Here is a 20,232-nt window from a genome sequence, read left to right on the forward strand (position 1 = left end):
TGTTGTCCAATAGGTGCTGCTATGGCTGTTGGTCAGGAAGTTAACACTTTCCCCTGACTCTTCTGAAATGTATCTGTCACCAGTGGGCTGGTGCACTGGTACCTTCCTCTAATACTTTTTGTGCCTTTGACTGGTACATTTGGGCCCTGGGTGGCCCAAAATGTGCTGGGTGTCCACATTGCCCCATAGCAGCTAACGCCGTGGGTCAGCTCTGGCTACTGCCCAGGCAGGATCCCAGGGTGTGGGGTTTCCAGCCCAGCCAGCTCAGACTGGTGCCCTTGTTCTCACAAGGATCAAGTGCACTGACATTAAAGGACAAGTGGCATAGCATAGTGAGTAAAGATAGTGTAGACACAACCTTTGTCAGGTGAGGACTTTTGGTTTAATCCTTGTTTTACCAGACCTGCCGAACCTGTACATGCTCATGTTTTTAATTGCTCCTTCTCCTTGAGTATGTCTGACTATGTCAACCTAAGTTTACTTCTGCAACCTCTTCCCTTTTCTGACTTGCTATTCTCCTCATTTGCTCTGTTGTTTTTATTCTCTTGACCCCTCTCAACTTTTTTGTTGCCATGTCCCTACATACATGATTGTGGCACCCTGTTCACAAACCACTGGTGCTGCTCTTTGCCTCTCTGTGCCAAATAGACTCCTATAATTATTGGGCAGTAGGGTACAAGATAGACTGATTTTTGGCTCTGTTCTGAGCTTTTTATTTCTGAAGGGGTTCAAGAGCAGCGTTGCTGTTCATGTTGTCCAACTGGGGAAGCTGAGCACAGGCATGATTCCAAGTGGACCTACTCTATAGTGGAAAATACTGTTTTCTTTCTGGTGTTTCCCCTGCAGGGACTGCATCATGCTCTGCTTCCTGAACAGTGCCACCAGCTTCACTGCTGGTTTTGCCATCTTCTCTGTGCTGGGCTTCATGGCTCATGAGCAGGGCATACCCATTGCAGAAGTGGCTGAATCAGGTAGGTTTTTTCAGGAGACTTCGGAGCCAAGGTAAAATGGAAAGCCTGAAGGGAAGGGAGCTTTTCTGAAAGGAACCCCAGGATGTTACTTACATCCTCTCTTGCTATGGGTGTCTGAAGTGAGGTCTGCAGGACCAGTGCTTCCCAACACATCTTGCAGCCGTGTGTGAGTTTTGAAGCAGTATGTGAGCTCACTCCATGCTGCAGGGTGATGGTGTCAGGTGGTGATGCTGGTGATGGTGGTGGTGGGTGCATGTGGTCATCCTGTGGTCTGTTGGCAGGTCCTGGCCTGGCTTTCATAGCATATCCAACAGCAGTAACAATGATGCCCGTGTCTCAGCTCTGGTCCTGCCTCTTCTTCCTCATGCTGATCTTCTTGGGACTGGACAGCCAGGTACAGCAAATGACCCCTCTTCATACAATGCCCAGGTGTTCCGTCACCAACCCGAGCACTGCCTGAGGCCATGGGAATGGATAAAGTAGTCATGTGCTTTACTGGTACCTCAAATACATTCTTCATATAGTCCACTGCACTTTCACACTGTGGGAGCTCAGAGACAGGGCTGATGGTAACTCCATGGTTATGTGTGCTGGCATCTCTGGCATACTTCTCCCTGTGTGTACATGAGGATGTTCCAGCTACATCCCCTCAGTGCCAGCACTGAAACCATGCCCACTCCAGAGAGGCCCAGCAATGAGCAGGGCAGTCTGGGAAGGGGAACAAGGCTGTTTTCTCCCAGCTGCATCTCACCACAGCAATCCCTGTGTGTTCTCCTTGTTGTGCCAGGAGCAAAACCCAGCAGAGCACCCTGTAGAGCTCAGTGTGCAACTCTGGCAGGAGAGGAGCAGGGAATGCCCTGGCATGCCTGCCAGTCAGTGTGCTCTGCTCAGGCTCCACTTTGCAGCACCTTAGCCCCTGCACCCAGAGAATGAAGTCTCTTTCCCCTCTTTCTCTGCGTTGAGGTCTTTTCCCAAGTCATCTCACTTATGGCTCTGCTTCATGCTGGCTGGGCTGTCCTAGCAGTGGCTGATGCTCTCTTAAGTACCCCACGGGTGATGTGCACTGAAATCCACGTGGTGATGAGCAGGCATCCCCTGCTATGACCATCCCTAAAAGCCAGATATTCACCTGTGTATGAGACCTCTGTCCACTCACTCTGGAGGGTTGTCCGAGGCATCTGTGGCATATTTTGCAGCTGTTCCTGCTGTTTGAGAGATGTGCTTGATGTCAGGGCTGAGCTGTGGCCTTGTAGTCACCGGGCTCCCCTTAACTTCATGGTGGCAGGAGCTCCCCTCTGTCACAAGGTGACATCTCAGGTGCTTCTTCACCCGGCTCAAAGGGCTCAGTCTGTACCTTGCCTTCTCATCCCTTGGTTGTTCCTGCTGGTCAGCAGTATGAGCTTGAGGCAATTCCTTGTACATCTCACAGTTCAACCTACCAACATGGGGCTATACTTTTAACCCCTTTGGTCTGCATCTGCAGAGGAATACTCACTGATCTATCAAGATGTGTTTGGGTCCCTAGCAGCTGCAGCTGGCCCTTGGTGGGAGCAAGACAGGAAAAAAGAGAAAACAAAAAAAAAATAAGGATTTGGGTCAAAAAGGAAAGCAGAAGAGAGGGTGTGCTTGGGGACAGGGAGACACTGATTTTTCTGACCTGTTGTCTTCTGCAGTTCGTCTGTGTGGAAAGCATGGTGACTGCTCTTATTGACCTGTTCCCAGGAGTGTTTCGGAGGAAGGGGCGTCGGGAGCTGCTGATCCTGGCCATTGCAGTCATATGCTACCTGGTGGGCTTATTGCTGGTCACTGAGGTAAGAAAGGAGTATCTAGGGTATACAGCTGAGCATCAGAAACCCTGCCAGCCTGCTCTGAAGGAGCAGGTACAGACAGCAAGCTTGTCTTTCATGCTGTTAATTTTCCTTCATTTCTAATGCATTAGCTGGTGTCTCTCACAGCCAGTGCTTCTTTTACCCTGTGTGGTGCTAGTGTACTCACCCCAAAACTGAGCCTTCTAGAGAGACAGTCCTGCAGCCCAGAGAAGCTTACTGACAATCACCTTTGTGCAAATACCAGGCCTGGTTGCTAAAGCAAGCTGAGCTGCACAAGTAGAAGCTCTTTTAAGAGCAGTGATAGTTTGCTGGCTGCTTTGCACAAGAAGCAGAGAAGCAGGAGGAGAATCTGGGGGTACTGGCTGCACCATAACCCTGCCTGAGCCAGCTGGAAGCCCCTGATCCCTGGGACTGGAAGGATTAGAGCTGTGTTAGTGTGATGCTGTGTGCATAGTGTTTGGCCTCCTCTGCAGATGAGAGCCAAGAACATCTTACTGCACACTTGGGTATTCACTGCTGGCAACTATGCCAGGCTCAGCTCGAAGACAGAGGCAGCAGGGAAGCCACGTGCCACTGTTGTAGCAGGGCTTGGACCTTGTGCAATATGTAAAGGTGGATGCAGCTAAAATGAGGTATCTGAATACCCTGATCCCAATTTCGTGGATGCAAGGTTCTGCACTGCTCCATGGCGTTTTGAAACAGTGCTGGAAGCTTGCTGAAAACAAACTGGCTCCTTCTCCTATGGACACAGAAACCAGCCTAGCTCTGCTGTATCATAAAATGGGCAGAAATGCTCTCCTGCCAACAGGCCTAACTATCTTTTTAGGACAGAGTGGGGGCAGTGCCAGGAAAAAACCTCTTCTTCTTCCACCTACTCTAAGTGCAGTGTTTCTCCTGCTGTTCTTCAGCTTGCCTAAATAATTTTTCCCATCACTTGGAACAGTCCTGCCATGACTCTCCTTTCTCTACCTCTTTAACAGGGTGGGATGTACATCTTCCAGCTCTTTGACTACTATGCTGCCAGTGGCATGTGCCTACTCTTCCTGGCCATTTTTGAAGTATTCTGTGTAGGATGGGTATATGGTAAGTGTTTCTCTTACAATAAAAACCTGTGTTTCTCTTTTTTCAGGGCAAGGAAGAGGGGAGGGGGGGGGTGTGAGGAGCAGGAGTGGATAGTGCCTTAGGAGGCAAAGCAATGCTGTAATTACCTTCTCTCTTGCCTGGTTCCTACTGTGTTTCCTCACAACATTTCTGAATTATTCCACATTTAGAATAGGAATGGGTTTTCCCTCTCTGAAGGTTCCTCATGTTGAACTACCTTACTGCTCTTCCCACCTGAGCTTTGAATTAGAAAATCAGCTCTTGAGGAGTGACTGCTGTTCTTTGGTCTTTCTTACCACCTGCTTACACTGTGCCTTTAGTTTGGTCCTGTTTGTCAATTTACCACAAAATGCTGGGCTATAGACTTGTTGTGTGTTACTCCTACGACCATACATGCTTCCTGCCTGCACAGGCTGTGGTGGCACTCCTGAAAGAAATGGAGGGAACTGCTTTAGCTCCCAGTAGAGTCTGGAACTAACTTACTCAGGAGCAGGATTAAACTGAGCTTCATGCACTACCAGAAGGAAACCAACTGCTTGTTAGTCTGTGCAGTAAGAAGAGTTTCCTTGTGATATCCAACAGAGGGTCTTTTCCCTGCTGAATGATGCCTGAGCACAGAGGCTGTAGTTCATCTCCCTGAAGAGATTGGTGGGTTTGGGGCAAAGGGTCTCATTGTGTGTGATGTAGAGCAGCTGAGCAGCTGTTCTCTCTCCTGAAATTCATGGAGCTGCAGGATCTCAGTACCTGTACGACTCATGCAAAGCTGTAGTAGATTCCAGCTTAGAGCACACCCTTGACACCAAATGATGTATCTCCTGGTTCCTAGCTATACCAAGCAGTGTGGCTATCTTAACTTTAGGAAAACATTGCAGGCATGAGCATCATGTTGTGTCTCTTTCAATGGCCAGAAGTGGAGGCCCAGGAGGAAGTATAGTAGCAGAAAAGTTAGCAATGATACTTTCTGTAAATATTCTTCCAGCTTCTAACAGCTGATCATAGAACCATAGAATGGTTTGGGTTGGAAGAGTCATTTAATGATAGTCTAGCCCACTCCTCATGCCATGGGCAGGGACATCTATCACTAGACCAAATTACTCAAAGCCCCATCCAATCTGACCTTGAACACTTGCAATGATGGAGCATCCACAGCTTCTCTGGGCAACCTGTTCCAGCATCTCACCACCGTCATATTAATAAAATTTCTTCCTTACATCCAATCTAAATCTACCCTCTTTCAGTTTAAGATTGTTACCCCTTGTCCTGTCAGTAGAAGCCCTAGTAAAAATTCTCTCTGTCTTTCTTACAAGCCCTCTTTCTAAGTTGAAAGCCCACATCCATGTCTCCCTGAGCCTTCTTTTCTTCAAGCTGGACAGCCCCAACTCTCTCCATCTTCCTTCACAGGAGTGGTGTTCCACCAGCCCTCTGATTGTTTTCATGGCCCTTCTTTGGGCCCACTGTATTAGGTCCATGTCTGCCTTGTTCTGGAGTTCTCAGAGAAAGATGCAATATTCATCTTGTTGCTCAGTGATTTCTAGAGCCAGAAGTAAAATCTATTTATCTTCCATTCCATTTTTCCAGTTGACTCAAGTAAATATTTATCATCCACAAAATGCTTCAGCAAGACTGGAAACACCTGGTTTAATCAGCTGTTGTGTGAGGAGTCACTTTTCCTTGTTTTGAATCTGCCACCTGATAATTTATTTTGCTGCTGCCTTTGTCTTATCACAGAAGAAACAGTGACCAGTCAGTCCCTGTGTGCTCCCTGGTGCTCACAGCTTTGGCTTTAGTGCAGTCGCTAATGAAGGGACTATTGGTTTCTCTAAATGCTTTATGTACAGCAGGAGCCAATTGCAGTCTGGATGGTTTCCTCTCTTACTGAAATGATTACAGGTCCAGTTGCTTGGTCTTAACCTCTGGAGAATGCAAGAGGAACAGATGTGCAAGAGAGATTTATTACGAGGGATATCCTGCAAGGGCAGCTCACCTAAGAGCTTGCCATACCAGACCCAGGCCAGATTTTAATTTAGAGTTTAAATTCAGCCCCTGTGGGATTTACAGGGAGCTGGAGATTCCCATCCATCTGTGACAGGGCTTTATCCTCGCCATGCTCAGGTATATTAAACAAAATTATACTTTAGTGTATAGGGTCCCCCTTCCATTTTTACTGTTACACAGGCCACATGCCTTTTCTAAAGAGCCATGGAGAGGAGCAATGGCAGACAACAGCAACAGGAGAGATGATGCTGCTCCAGCAGCCTGGAAGGGGGATGGAGCAACTGAGGACTGAGAAATGGCCCTTTCTCTCACCACCATGAGTTCACTTGTCCCACTCAACACAGTGGGATTCTGCCTTTTTGTTGTTCTGCTTGGCATCCATTGGGTTGATTCTGGTCTGAAATGTAGTCAGAGGATGAAGGTGAGATATTTTAATGGGAAAAAAAAATGTGCCTGGTGCCAATTGTAGTGTTGGGTTTTTTCGGAATTGGCGGGACTGAACTTCTTGCTTACACTGTGAAGAATTACAACATTTTTGCTAACACAAATACATGTTCTGAGTTTCCCCTCTCCCAACACATATGCCAGCCACCCACCACTTGGCAGCTTCCCTCTGCTGCCAGGCAGCTGCTCTTGCAAAGATCTGAGGATTTCCTTGCGTCCTGTTCTCCGCCTGTGGATATGCTGCACGGGGGCGGATATGCTGATCACGTTCCCTAGAGGGGAGGGCTGGAAAGGTTTGGATTTTTTCCCCCCTTTCTTCTCTCTCCCTTCCACTTTGGGACAGGCAGTCCTCATAGAAGCTTGCATAGGTTTTGAGCACTGGGATTCACAACATGATGCCTCTGAAACGGGCTGCAGGGAGGATGTTTTCCAGGCAGTCACAGCATGCACATTAGGATTAGCTGTTCCAGGAAAAAGTGAGTGCCTCCACCACTGCAGGAGAGCTGGGGCTGAAACCATTAAAACTGTTTACAAAGCTAAAGCAAACTGATGCCAGCAGGCACCTGTGGGTGGCCCTAGGGTGAACTTGTGTTGTGCTGGTATAAATCTTTCTCTGGCTCTCTTGCTCTGGCTACCAGAAACAGCATCCTCCTTTTGCCTGGATCTTGCCTGCTGGGCTTTTTCTGGCTGTGTGTGCTTTATCCTCTTGGATGCACCAGCTACAGCCAATCTTACACACTCATTTATGGACTCTAAGGAGGGGCTGCCTCTGTGTGCCTGATACCAAATGGTTGCACAGTTGTTGCAGTGCCTCTGTTGCTGTCATCTTTCACAGGTTTGGTGCAGGTGTTGATGCTGCAGGTTTGAGGCAGAGAGGGAGCAGATACAAGCTTAGGACTATGGTGTAGAGCCAGGGTTATCACCTGTCAAAATCTTATGGATGAACTTTGATACAGATGTATGCAAATAAATGCAGCTTGGGAGAAAAGGTTTGAAAGGGTGGGCTTTTTCACAGACTCCAAACTAGCAGATCTGTGAAACTCACTGTTTCTGGGTATTGTAAAAATAAAATAAAATCTTCACCCCTTTCTCTTTGAGTATCCCTTGCAATCTCTATAAGCTATGTAAATGAGAAGGTCTCCATAAGGACAAGATAGAAGTATATATGAAAATCTCTATTTGGGTTCATGTGAGATTTATTCCCACAAATTTATTCAGCAAGATTAAGTGATCTGTCAGATAAGCATGCAACAGCTTTGAAGGTATATGGCACTGGTCAGTACAAGAGAAGTGGTACCAGCATGTGTGGATAACTTCCCTGTGCCTGCATACCATTCTTCCTTGTCTTGGGATATTGGGAATCACAACAAACATCTTTATTCATTCCAACAAAAAAAATCTCTGTGGCGAAATCTTTATGGCTTTCTCTGCAGGAATTTTATCTAATCTTTCTAATGTGCTAGGAAGGAAGAGGCACTGTACTTGTCTTCCAGCTTCTAATTTGCTTAAAAAGCCAAAGTTGAGTAACTGAATTGATCACTTCTTAAGCTTGATTACTTTTTCATCTGCCTATGATATGTAGAACACGTAAATCCTCCTGTTCATATACTCTCTGAGGGTGTTCATGTCAGTCCCCATTGTGTTTCATCACATCACCTACTGACTGCCACAGTGGCTGTGAAAATGCAGGACCTGGGAGTTGTACTACAGAGTATGGGGATAAGGACAGGTGGAGACACGCCACAAATAACATAAATTTTGTGTTGTTTTCTTGATGGAGGATGGATGCCTGTTGTGTCTTTTTTTTTTTTTTGGCATCCATATATTTCTTCAATCACCATCTCTTCCACCATACCCTAAATTCAAATTTGCAGTGCAACTTTGGCTTCTCTAAAGCTGTTTTAGAAATGAATTTATCTGTTATATGTCTGACATCACAATGTGTTTCTGTGGAAACGCTGTATGGTACAAAAGACTGTGCTATTCTCATATTCTAAATAGCAAGTTGCATCATTTAAATTTCTTTTTTCTTTTCTACTGGGTAAAAAAAAAAAAAAAAAGTTTTGCTTTTTTGGCAAAATAATTTTTTTATACTATCTCCCTTTCATCCTCAGTATATTTTCAGAAATGCTACCTGAAGCCTCATGATATTTACAGCCTGGGAGTTTAGGGTTCTGTGCTCTGGTGAGGGCTGTGTCTCCCTTGATATGCCACAGCTTGTTGTCTTTGCTTGAGGCTACTTGTTAACTTGCCAGCTCAAGATGGCAACCATGAGGTGTTCAAAGATTCTACCCTCCCCAGCCTAAATGCTTCAAAAAGCTGTATTTAAAAGAGCTTTACTTCAAACATTAGTCATGGGATATAGAAAGTAATGCAAAGAATTTTTAAAAAAAAAAAAAAAGGAAAAGGACTCATAATGTTCTTCTGTAGAATTAATGTGTTTAAAGTAAACAAAATACAGCTATTTAATTCTAAAACATAAAATACCCAAACAAAAATAAAACAAACCACAAAGACTTAGAAGTGGCCAGTTCTCTTGGCATATATTTTGCCCATAGAGACTTCTGGTGCTAAGATGCAAAGAAGCAAGTTCTCATCATGCTTGCAGGTGGCAAGTGTGGCATTGCCTTGAGTTCAAAGTGGGAGAAACGTCCCTAAAGGCAGAGCCTGTCTTTATCAGCCGAGCACTCTGATTAAACTTCAGTAAGACAAATATGGTATTATTTCACCCCAGAATTTCTTAATTTGTAACCCTTTCCATGGAGACAGCTTAGCTCTATTTATTTTTTTTTATTATTATTTTTGGTTTAATGCTGGTATTCTATTTTACCTGAGGTATGCAAACCTGATATAGTATCTCTGGTTAGCTCTAGTTAGGAAGAAGTTAGAGCATCCTAGGAATGACTTTTTGATTATTCTTAATTTCACTTTTTTGGCCAGCATTAGGCTCTTGTTCTTTTAAGGTATCTTAGATCTTACTGCAAAGTCTTCTGAAATCCATCTGCATTACTCCATCTCCTCTATGTACCATTGCATACATCTCCTCTTTGTCCTTTGGGGTGGGAATAATCAATGGATAGAGGGTATGGCCAGTGAGAGGACTTCAAAGGTGTATCCCACTCTGGTGCACCCTGAGCTTCAGGTGGGTCCCACATACAGTGAACAACATAATCTACTAAGTGAAAATAATGAGAGGAGAAGAAGGAGATCAGGCACCCACAAGACAGCTCCCATTGGATGGTAGAGCAGCACTTGCAGGTGGAAGATTTGGTTTCCAGCAGAGTTTGAATTGCCAAGTCTTTGGGCTTTGTGCCAGAAATAATGCATTCTGTGGAAAGCAGGCTCTTGATGGTGGGGGAAACACCCATCTCACTGGAGATTCTTCATCTGACTTCCCTGCTGTGCCAGTCTGGTTTTAAAGAGAGGGTTTTTTTGGTACCCCCCATTCTCTTTCTTCCTTTTAGCACTTGGCTCTCACAGTCCCACGTGCTCAACCTGCAAGAGCTTTTGCTTGCTGAGCTGTAAACCAGGCACCCTCCTTGCCTTGTGCTGCTCCTTAGCAGCTCTTAGTGGCACAGGGGCTGCATCCTGCTCAAGCTGCTCCAGGACAGGGCATTTCTTATGTTTCAAGCTATCTGGTAACTTAAGATTGAAATGAAAAGCATTCATCTCTATTTAGCCCCAAATGCGCCTTTTCAAGGCCAAAGAAGCCCATTCCCTGCTGCTATATTATTAGAACAGCCATATTTTTGAACACAGAGCATAAAAAAAGTTGGGATCTGGTGAGGAGAATTGTTGAAGGAAAGAACAATGATCTGACTTCTGATTTTGTCTCTGTCCTGGATGGTGGCCAAGGTGCCAATCGCTTCTACGACAATGTTGAGGACATGATTGGGTTCCGGCCATGGCCCTTGATCAAGATATGCTGGCTGGTGTTCACCCCGGGGCTGTGCTTGGTAAGTGCAATTACAACAACATGACAAATTATTCTGGGTCCTTGGGTGCTCAGTAGAAATGGTTGATTTGTCTTGAAGGTGCTGCTGTACTTTTTTCCAGCTGAATTTATTTCTTTTGCAAAGCCCTAACTTTTGCCTGGAAAATTGATTGAGACTGAAAAGCCACTTGTTTACTGTGAAGCCAAAGGGCAATGTATCCTCAAAGTCTGTAGAGGTGTAGTCATATTACTTTTGAATAGAAGACCAGTTAGAATTACCCTGTTCTAAAATATTGGCTTCAGCTGGTGTTCCAGTGACCTCCCATGGTTCATAAATATCTTTCCATGGCCTTTTGATTTCTATGTTATTAAATCACTTTTAAAACTTCTGTGACAACTATGTTTAAAGAAAATGCACCCTAAGTCAGAAAAGTTCTTGTCTGGTTTATGTCCAGTCTTGCTCCATGATTTATGAGCCAAATTCTGTTGCTGCCTCTGATGTTGAGAGTTGATTTCTTTGACCACAGTGGGAACGTAGGTGGGATCTCTATAGCTACAGCTTACAAAAGATTTTTTGTCCTTTGTCCTCAAATTTTAGCAAGAGCAGAATACCAAAGAAATTTTCAAAGCAATCATGATCCAGCCCAAGTAATCTGAGAGCTCCATGGCTAGAGAGCCCCAAGAGAAGTAAATCTGTTCTCCCATGGTACTTCTGGAGGGTTTCTGCCAGGGACAAGGGTTCCTGTCTTTGATATGGATAAATGGCTGTCTTAATCTTGCTGGACCCTCAAAGCTGCTGCAAACTTTGCTAACTTAAGGTTAAACCCTTAAGAAGACTCACTGCTTTACACTGCAGAGAAACCTGGCCCTGGCTCTGGCTCTGAGATAGCTCTTTATGTGGTCAGTGTGCACCAGGCTCAGCCCCACTGCAGCTGGCAAGGTCCATGCTAGCTCTTGAAAGACATTGCTCTCATTGCCACCCCAGATGGTGCCTGCAGGGTGGCCAGGCTGCCCATCTCTGCTGCTCCATTTGCTCTGCCTGTGTCTGTATTTTCTGCTCCTCAGGCCATCTTCCTGTTTTCCCTCATCAAGTACACACCCTTGAAATACAACAATTCCTACGTGTACCCACCCTGGGGCTACGTGGTGGGCTGGCTGATGGCACTCTCTTCCATGGTCTGCATTCCTGTCTATGCCATCTTCATCCTTCTGAAAACCAAAGGACCTCTGAAGCAGGTACTGGGATTGTGGTTGCTGCTTTTCCCAGATCCTCATGGGTAGGGCCCTAGGGAAAATGTACATGGCATATTTCTCCTCTGAGATGGCTATGAGGGTGAGAGGGGCCCTTCTCCAAAATGCCTTGTAGCTCTTTCTGGCAATTTGGAGGGCTTGGAGTGTCTCAGCACTGCTTCCAAGGTGGTCATTAAATGTCCAGTGTCTCCCATGAGATGCTGCACTGCTGTGCTCAGTGCAACACATAGACATGTGCAGAGCAACTCTAACACTGGCTCCACTGGATGGCAGAGGACTCCTGCAGTATGTGCTGGCTGAGGACAGAGGCTGATTGGTTTGGTTTATGGTTCAGGTGGTCCTGCTGGCCATGTAGGTAAAAATGGCATGCCAACCCCTTTGCCTCCTTTTTCATTACTGATCAGTGTCAGTGCAAACTAGGATCTCTTTGGCCTTTACTTTTTGTCCCTTAGCCCTGCTCTCCTTTTAGTCCTGGGTCAGGACTGTGTTATTTTACCTAAAGAAATGACAAGTGGCTATTAAAGAGGACATGGTCACAGAGCTGTAAAGGTCACAGGGCTATAAAAATCTACCCTGTGCCATGCCCAAGCTTGTCCTCTTTCACTGTAGACATCTTATCCTAGGAAGAGGCATGTTTAGGAAGATGATGTCATTGAGATGACACACCACCTGACCTATGAAGAAAGACCAGAGTGATGTACAGTTAATATAAATTCCTGCATAATTCCTCTTGTGGTCCTTCCCTGTCCTCACTGACTGTAGGCTCATCAGCAGCTGGTTGGGGCAGGGGGCAGGAATGTGACAATGTGACAGCCACATTGTGGGGTGAGGAGAAGGAGGAACCTGCAAGCAAGGGATGGTACTGAGAACAGGATGTTTTCATTGTCTCCATTGCCTTAGGGAAAGTGAATCTGTGTCCACAGGGGTAAATATTAGCTGGCTGGGAGATGTGACTTAAGAGGGAGTGTCAGGAGTTGTGGCAGAGCTGGCTAATGCCCATCTCAGGCTCAGGAGAAGACACTGCAATGCTCAGTCAGGTAAGGTAGCAATGAAAATCTTCAGTGACACAGTGAGAGGGGCATAAACTGTGCAGGCAGGGAGGTGAAGGAGAAGTATGATGCTATGAAATAGTTCCTGTTTGGCTGCCTCTTGCCCTGAGGCCTACTGATTGCTCTGGGTGACCATGAAGAGATGACAGGGTTGGGAGGGAGCTGGCAAGTCTACCCCTCCCATTATGAGAACCCTCATGTGAATCTTGTGCCAGGATGCTGTGATATGATTTGCTCCAAACCCAGACCTCTTACAGCCCTCTCCTGTGCTCAGGGCCATTTAGCAGTCCTGTCCTTTCCCGTGGACCAGATTGAAGAGATTGTCTGGGTGGCTGACAACATGTTGGAGTCCCCACATCCCCACACATCAGAGGTTTTGTGTGTCTAAATGAAGACTTGGAGTTGTCAGTGAAATAACTGCCCAAATATCTTGCCTGCTGGACAAGCAGTATTTCTCATCTGTTGCAAAGTACTTTGGACAGAAATGTTGCTGTGAGTTGTGTTAATGCTTATTTTACAGCACATACGAGAAATTAATTTGGCCATTTTCAGACTGATGATTTTTATATTTGCCCTAGTTTAGATTATATTGGTTGTAATTTCCAGAGACTTTGCACTTATATTAATATGAAGAAACTTCCAAGGATGTGGTTTAGGCATGTAGGAAGGAATCAGATGCTAAGCCTGCATTCATACAGGGGAGAATCAAATCCAACCACACAGTACCTCCTAGAATAGTTGCTCCTTTTCTGAAAACAGGTTTTCTCAAAACATATCTGCTTCTTTTTTCCAGTCACACCCCAGAAATATAGTGTATTAATTTTCTGACAGAGATACTTCCAGGAAAAGTGCCTTTCATACTGTGAACCGTTCACTGGAAGCAAGTTTGTAATTGGTAATTATGATTAGTCAGTGTGACAAACTGGTTCCTCTTGTCACACTTCACTGACCAAGAAACACAAATGTTTCTTCCTAATGTGTCTGATTAAGACAGCTCAAGCTCCAAAGACTGAAAACTTGCAGTGAATGGCTCACAGAGCAGCTGCAGGCCAAGGCTAATTCCAGAAGTCCCGGGGAAAATACTTTTGAATAAATGAGCCAAATCCAGGACCCTGGCAGGCACTTCACAAGGAGGGGAAGCACTGAAATTGATCCAAAGAGCAGTCATGAATTGCCTGCTCTGCTTCCAAGGCACCCCACAAGGGGCAAGCCTGGCCAGAATGGCTCCTGATGGAAAAAGTTTGTAACAGTGGAAGTTTGTATTCAGCAGGGAAGTGATGCACTGGCCCATGGATCTGGGCAGGTGTCCGCAGGACACTGTGTATCACTTGGCTTTGGGAGGTGCCCAGGGGCTCAGGAAGGTACCTGGTACCAGAAGGCCTTCAACATGTGATGAGAAAGACCAGAAAGTCACAGCAGCTGTCTTTTGGGGCCAGTACCTTCTGCTGAAAGAGTTAAAATTTCTTTGTATTTTTAAGAATATACTCCCTGCAGCACCCCTTGCATCGGAGAGGACAGGGAGAGCTAAGGGTAAGCAGCTGCCCCATAGCCCCTGCCTGCTCCATCACAGTCTGGATGGCTGGAGGTGGGAAACTGAGGTGGCCTGGGGCAGGAACCAGTCTGCAGAGGGACTGCTTTTCTAGGAAAGTGCCACTGAGGTAGCTATCACATGCCACCCTGTTTTGGACCACAGCAGGAGATGCCCAGCACTTTCTGATGATCAGGACATTCATAAGGCTCTACAGCTCCCACCAAAGCTGACTGGAATCACAGATAGCTGGCATAGGGGGAAAATGTGCTTTTAGGGTAGTTTTTCCATGGCTACAGAAAATACCTGTGGGGTAATAGCTGACATCCTTTCTGCCAGAAAAAATGTCTGTGAGAAGCCCTGTAAATCAACTTGTCAGTCCACAGCCTGGTGTTAAGCCCAGAGGTGGGATAATTGTTACCAGGAGCAATTCAAGCGAGCCTGCTCTCTGTCCTCTCCCTTTCACAACCATTTGGCAGGAGAGGCGCAGGGAGCTGGGAGCACTAGCTCTCCAGATGCCTTTGCCCCCAGCAATGGTTATGGATTACTATTGGGTGTCAGTTTGTTTATCAGCTTAATTAACAGAGAATTCCTCTCCGCAGCGGCTGATGCAGCTGATTTCCCCAGCGGAGGATCTGCCGCAGCCCAAGAAGCACGTGGGTCCCTCTGGTCTGAAGCACAAGGGATGGTCCCCTCCAGTCCAGGAAGTGCTCAGCATTACAGAGAGAGAAACCCACTTCTAAGACACTGGGAGTATCTCCTCCACACTCTGGACTGATTTGCTCTTTGCTTCCAAAGTGTCTTCTTTTCTCTCCTGGGCTCTTCCTTCTGTCCTTCATATCTGAGACAGAAGCATCTGGGACACCTTCTCCTTCCAGCCAGCTGGCTGCACCCATCGAGGACAACATTTCTTTTGACTCCCTGGGGGACAACTCTCCTTGTCAGCAGCTGGGGAGAGAGCTGCATGCTTTTGTCAGAAGTGTCCTCCAGTACTGACTCTGATGGGGAAGAGGAAAACAACATATTAACAAAAAACAAACAAAAAAAAAGAAAGAAAATAAGAAAAAAAAATGTGGTCACTTTGGGATGAGGAAAGGAAACCACAGAGGTGAGAGAGAACAGAGAATAAAAGTGTGCAGGAGCAAAGTTAAGGATGCAAAGGCACAAAATGATGAGGCGTTTGCACAGGGAATAAATACGTTGGTTCAGAAGTACATAGGAAGCTGGAGGATGACAAAGGAAAGTGCACAGCTAGGTCACCTCTGTATGAGGGAGCAGGAGCCAGGAACATAACATAGGCAATGATAAAAGGAGGCTGCAGTGTTAGTACTTGTCACTGAAAAGGAAGAAAAGACTGACAGGGTGCTCAGTGCAATCGTCATTGATGATGGATCTCAAAGCATCTCAGGATGAAAAGGGGATGAGGCATAACTATCTAGGGGACTCACTCTTGGTCACAACTCCATGGCTACATGTAGTCCAACTACAGTTGGACTTAATGATCCTGATGGGTCCCTTCCAGCGTAGCATATTCTATGATTCTGTGATTCTATGGCCCAGTGAAAATGCATCTGAGAGTGAAACAGCTGAATGTTTGACAATTCTTTCAGAAAATTCATGGAATGCAGAAAAAGTCCCAGAGTAGTTGGTTAAAAAATCAGCAGCAGCACAGCAAAAAGAAAGGAAACCCTGAGGACTTCTTGCCCACAAATTAAAATACACTGCTGGGGCATTTTGTTGAGGCATTAATGAAGGTGTTTATGGGCCAGATTCTGGGCTGCAGAGTAGCTTTGGGTGAGGGTGGGAGAAGGATTTTGCTCCCTCAGCTTTGCTGCAGATGACTGCTCAGGGGATAAGGGAGACATAATCGAGTGCAATAATCATAAGCTCAAGCAAGACAAAGAGATAATTAATAGATAAGATGGGTTCATTGGAAGCAGATTGTATCAAATTAAAGGTCTCTTGTTGCCAGGGTAGTCATGAATGGCTAGGCGATGGCTAGGACTGTGCTTGGATGTGATGTTTGGTGCAGTGCCCCCCGGCTCTGTCCTGTGGAGGCTGGGGCTGTAAAACTCCTTGCCAAAATCTGCTTGAATGCCTGTCAGAATTTCACAGTTCAAAACACAGGAAAAAGACAGTGGCAGGATCCCCTCAGGTGCTTTGCTGTGGTTGAGGGCGTACGCACTGGTGCACGGCTGTGTTGCAATACTGGAGCATCAAACCATGCTGGAGAATGGCCATTAAAAAGAATCAGAGATGCCACAGGCTTCTTTCCCTTGTTCCTCATTCCAAGTAATTGCTTTTCCCTGTGCTGTGCGGAGATAAAGCACCAGTACTGAAAGTAAGTGGGAAAATTGGGCCTCATCCGTGCAATGCGGTACCTATTCCAATTGCTATGGGAACCTTATCTTATGCTGTTTCCTGTGAGTTTAACTGGCAAATTAACATAGGGCAATCTTTTCCCCATTTAATTTCCTTTTTTCTAAGAACTAGAAACTAAATATTGTTGGTGAAACGAACACTGAAAGTCAAGTATCAAAATTTGTACTTTTCTGGGACATTATCATTGGATTGGAGATGATTTACTGTAAAAGGTAGAAATAACTGGCAAACTCCCTCCTTGTTATCTGCAAAGGACTGCAGCACCACGAAGGTACCATTTATTTCATTTTTATTTTTTTAAAGAGCTCAATGTCACATTGCAGCAATAATCACGGGTAGAGCATTACATCCAGAAGCTTGCAGTCAGGCCTCATGGTCAGTATTTTGGTGATTTTTTTCCCTCTCCCTCCCAGCTGTGTTGCTCACGATTTGGTGAGGGGGAGCAGCCTACTGCAGGAGGAGCAAAAGCCACCAAGGAGCCACAGTACCAGGGTGGTAGATCTTTATGAGCAGCTGGAGGAATCACCTGCCCTGGGGGGGGTCTCTGCATCTGCCTCCCCTGTCTGTAGGAGCTCAGGGAGGAGCCGAGCACAAGAAGTTTGGTTTCAGGTGTGGGCTGCAGCTGCCTTGGCAGTACCCGTGGTCAAAATGATGGCATTGGTTTTGAGAAAGAATTCTGCCTTCTTCAAGAAACAGTAAGGAAAGCTAAAGGACTGGGGCTTGCCATCCAGAATCTTAGGCATTAGCATGGGTTTCTTGCAAAGTCCTTGGTAGGACATTTAATGCCTTTGCTACTGCTGCCATGGCTTTGGGATCTAAGGTGGTGTCATACTGCCAGAGAAGACGTGGAGATGTGCTCACTCTTTTTTCTGAGGTAGTTGGACAACACTGCAAAAATCCTAGATAGAAATAAATCACTTTTCAGTTTTAAGCATACACATGGAGCTGTGTCATTGAAAATAAATACTGCATGAACTGGTTCCTCCATTGCTTATTTATAATATGATACTAATATTCCACCTCAGCCAGGAAGCAGCATAGTTGAATAAAATCAGAGGGGAGATTACTGTTCCCATTTAAAGGAATCATAAAATTCCTAGGATCAGTAAATTAATCCAGATGCTTTGGATGGAATTGACAGAGCTTCAGGAAGTTTGTGCTCAGTGACCTCAGTACATCCAGCTGGAGCAATAAGGAAAATACCACCAATGGCTATCTTTTCCTGTGAGACCTCCAGCATGCAGGTGTAGTAGGAGACCAAGTAATGCTTTGCTGAACTTACACAAATGTCTCAGGCACTTCTGAATCCATACGACAGATCTGACAGGTATCCATCAGCCCCTGGAAGAGGGCACTTCTGGATACCTGTGAGTCCGATGTTTCCTTCCTGTGCACCACCAGGGTGTAAATGCACTCTTGAAGGGTTTGTATGGAGAGGAGGTTGAGATTTTTTTTTCCCCACTTTGCAAGTGTTGATAACATGCCTAGATGTGATGTATTTGAAGTTGAAATCTAAGGGAAGTTACGAGGTGGCCATACTGTGCTCCTCCTGGTTGGAGGAAAAGCCCTGTATACAGAAGAAAGGATAGACATCCTTCATACACCTAATTACCACTTCTGGGTTTTCAGGTTTGGTTTTCTTTTTCATTAAAAAGGACATTTTCACCCCTTTCATCACTGGAAACCCAGGGAAATAGTTTGTTAAAAAATTAATCAAGGCAAAAGGTCTTGTATTTTCCTTCTCCTTTCTTCACGCTCTGTTTTTTCTTCCCGTTTTTAGTGTCCCCTCCCTTTCAGCCTTTCCTCATTTCTTGCTTCAACAAATTGAAAAAAAAAAAAAAAAAAAAAAGAGAATGAAGTTGGAAACTAGCATTGGACAAAATTTGAAGAAAGGAAGGGAGAATGAATTATAAACAAGCTCAAAAAGTAAAGAGTTATTTGCTTTCCACATTCCTGAAAGGTTGTGTACATCTTTGAGTACACCAAACGAGTTCCTTCCCCTGTCCTTCTGGCAAGTTTCTTTTCCATAAATAGAAATGTGTCATTCTTGAGCCTCTTCCTTTTGATCCTGATCTGAAAGTGATTCCTGGTCTGGCTGGACTGCTGCCCCCTGCACTTGGTCAGGCAGGGAGACACTAAGATGTTCCTTGTACATCCTTAGGGCTGCCACTGGCTGGGAAGCCCTTTCCATCCTGGCCCTTATAGCAATTCTGCACTTCTACATTTGTCCAGCATGAAGTAATATGCATTTCTTCTCATCATCAGGATTTCTCCAATTTTCATGACCCCAACACTCAACACAGTATTTTTGTTGGAAGAGAATTGCAGAGTCATTTCATCTTGGTTGGAACTCAGCTCTCAAATCTTCTCCTGTCCCAGGTGACCGTGGCAGCCCCAAGCAAAGGACAATGGTAGCTCCCAATGAGATGAACATACAGCTGTGAGCTCCCTCCAGCCCTCGTCTTATCTTTTTAAATGGAGAGAAGCTATATCCATGATAGCCCAAGCACAAGGTTAGCTACCAAAAATTGGAGCCACAGTTCCATCCTGAGCATTTTCCATCCTTATTTTCCCTTGATCCTGAGCATTTATTGCACCATGCCAAGGACCAGGCAGTTTTCTGTGATACACTTTTGGATGAAGTATGAATTCTCCAGACAGGCTGGGGGACTGTGGCCCTCATCAGCACCAGTGTGATGTGTACATTAGCTGTGTAACAGGAAGAGACCAGTGGAATCCACAATCCCATGCCCCGTGCTGTCCTGTCCCATCACCAACACCAACACCGGGCTGTCCCATGCTCAGATGCTTTTGTAGGGCTCAGCCCTACATCTGCTACTTACCTAAAGTGTAAGGTACTGGTTAAGTAAAACTGGGGCCTGGGAACAGCTTCCAGCTGTACTGTCCCATAAACATCCTTGTCCAGGAGCCCAGCCATGGGGGTGTTTGTCTCCCCGTGAGCAAGTGGGACTGGTTAGGCACAGTTAGGTTTTTTCAGAGCCTGTGGGTGGAGGAGCTTTGAAGTCTTTGAGAACATACTAATTTTACAATGATAAGGTGGGAATCATCAAATTATAGAATACCAAATTGGAACTCAAGGATCATCTGGTCCAACCTTTCTTGGTAGAAACATGACCTAGACAAGATGGCCCAGCATCCTGTCCAGCTGAACAGTGTTCAATGTTGGGGAATCCATCACTTCCCTGGGGAGATTATTCCAGGGGCTGATTGTTCTCACTGCAAAAAATTTTCCTCTTTCATCCATTCAGAATCTCCCCCTTCTACCCATTACCCCTTGTCTTTTCCATGTGACTCCTTGTAAAAAGGAGTATCCAGCCTTTAAGTATTGGAACACAGTGATGAGGTTTTCCCTAAAGGCTTTCATTCTCCAAGCGGAACAAGCCCACTTTTCTCAGCCTTTCCTCACAGGCAGGCTGCCATCATCCAGTTCACTTATGAAGATATTAAACAATGTTGGGCCCAATACTGATCTCTGAGGGACCCCACTTTTGACAGGTTACTAGTTTGAAAGAGAGCTTTTTATCACCAACCTCTGGGCATGGTCTGTAAGACAGTTGCCCACCCCGTTCTGTGGATCACTTCTCTAGACTGTAAGAAGAAGCTCTAGGAGGCAGCTGTGGGGAACCCTACTGAAAACCTTGGAGAAATCCAGGTAGACAATGTCTGCTGCTTGCCTCATATCAGCCAGGCAGTTTACTCTGTCATCAAAAGGAGATCAGGTTTGTCA

At 45.6% G+C, this 20,232-nt stretch overlaps 1 protein-coding gene across 5 annotated transcripts in view; it reads left to right on the plus strand.

Annotated features, from left to right (window-relative positions):
• Positions 1 to 17,464, plus strand: part of LOC139807556 (sodium- and chloride-dependent betaine transporter-like) — a 47,552-nt gene extending 30,088 nt beyond the window's left edge. For 4 of the 5 annotated variants that reach the window (XM_071768668.1, XM_071768675.1, XM_071768691.1 and 1 more), the window contains 7 exons: positions 847 to 971; positions 1,253 to 1,365; positions 2,645 to 2,782; positions 3,781 to 3,883; positions 10,196 to 10,296; positions 11,340 to 11,510; positions 14,705 to 17,464. In XM_071768668.1, coding sequence (XP_071624769.1) covers positions 847 to 971; positions 1,253 to 1,365; positions 2,645 to 2,782; positions 3,781 to 3,883; positions 10,196 to 10,296; positions 11,340 to 11,510; positions 14,705 to 14,845 — 892 coding nt within the window. In that variant the 3' untranslated portion in view covers positions 14,846 to 17,464. Of the gene's footprint in view, positions 1 to 846; positions 972 to 1,252; positions 1,366 to 2,644; positions 2,783 to 3,780; positions 3,884 to 6,076; positions 9,130 to 10,195; positions 10,297 to 11,339; positions 11,511 to 14,704 lie in introns of those variants that run through there. The other variant, XM_071768700.1, reaches the window with a different exon arrangement.
• Positions 17,465 to 20,232: the final 2,768 nt, after the last annotated feature.

The sequence above is a fragment of the Heliangelus exortis genome, chromosome 1 (genome assembly GCF_036169615.1).
Source record: "Heliangelus exortis chromosome 1, bHelExo1.hap1, whole genome shotgun sequence".
NCBI lineage: Eukaryota > Metazoa > Chordata > Aves > Apodiformes > Trochilidae > Heliangelus > Heliangelus exortis.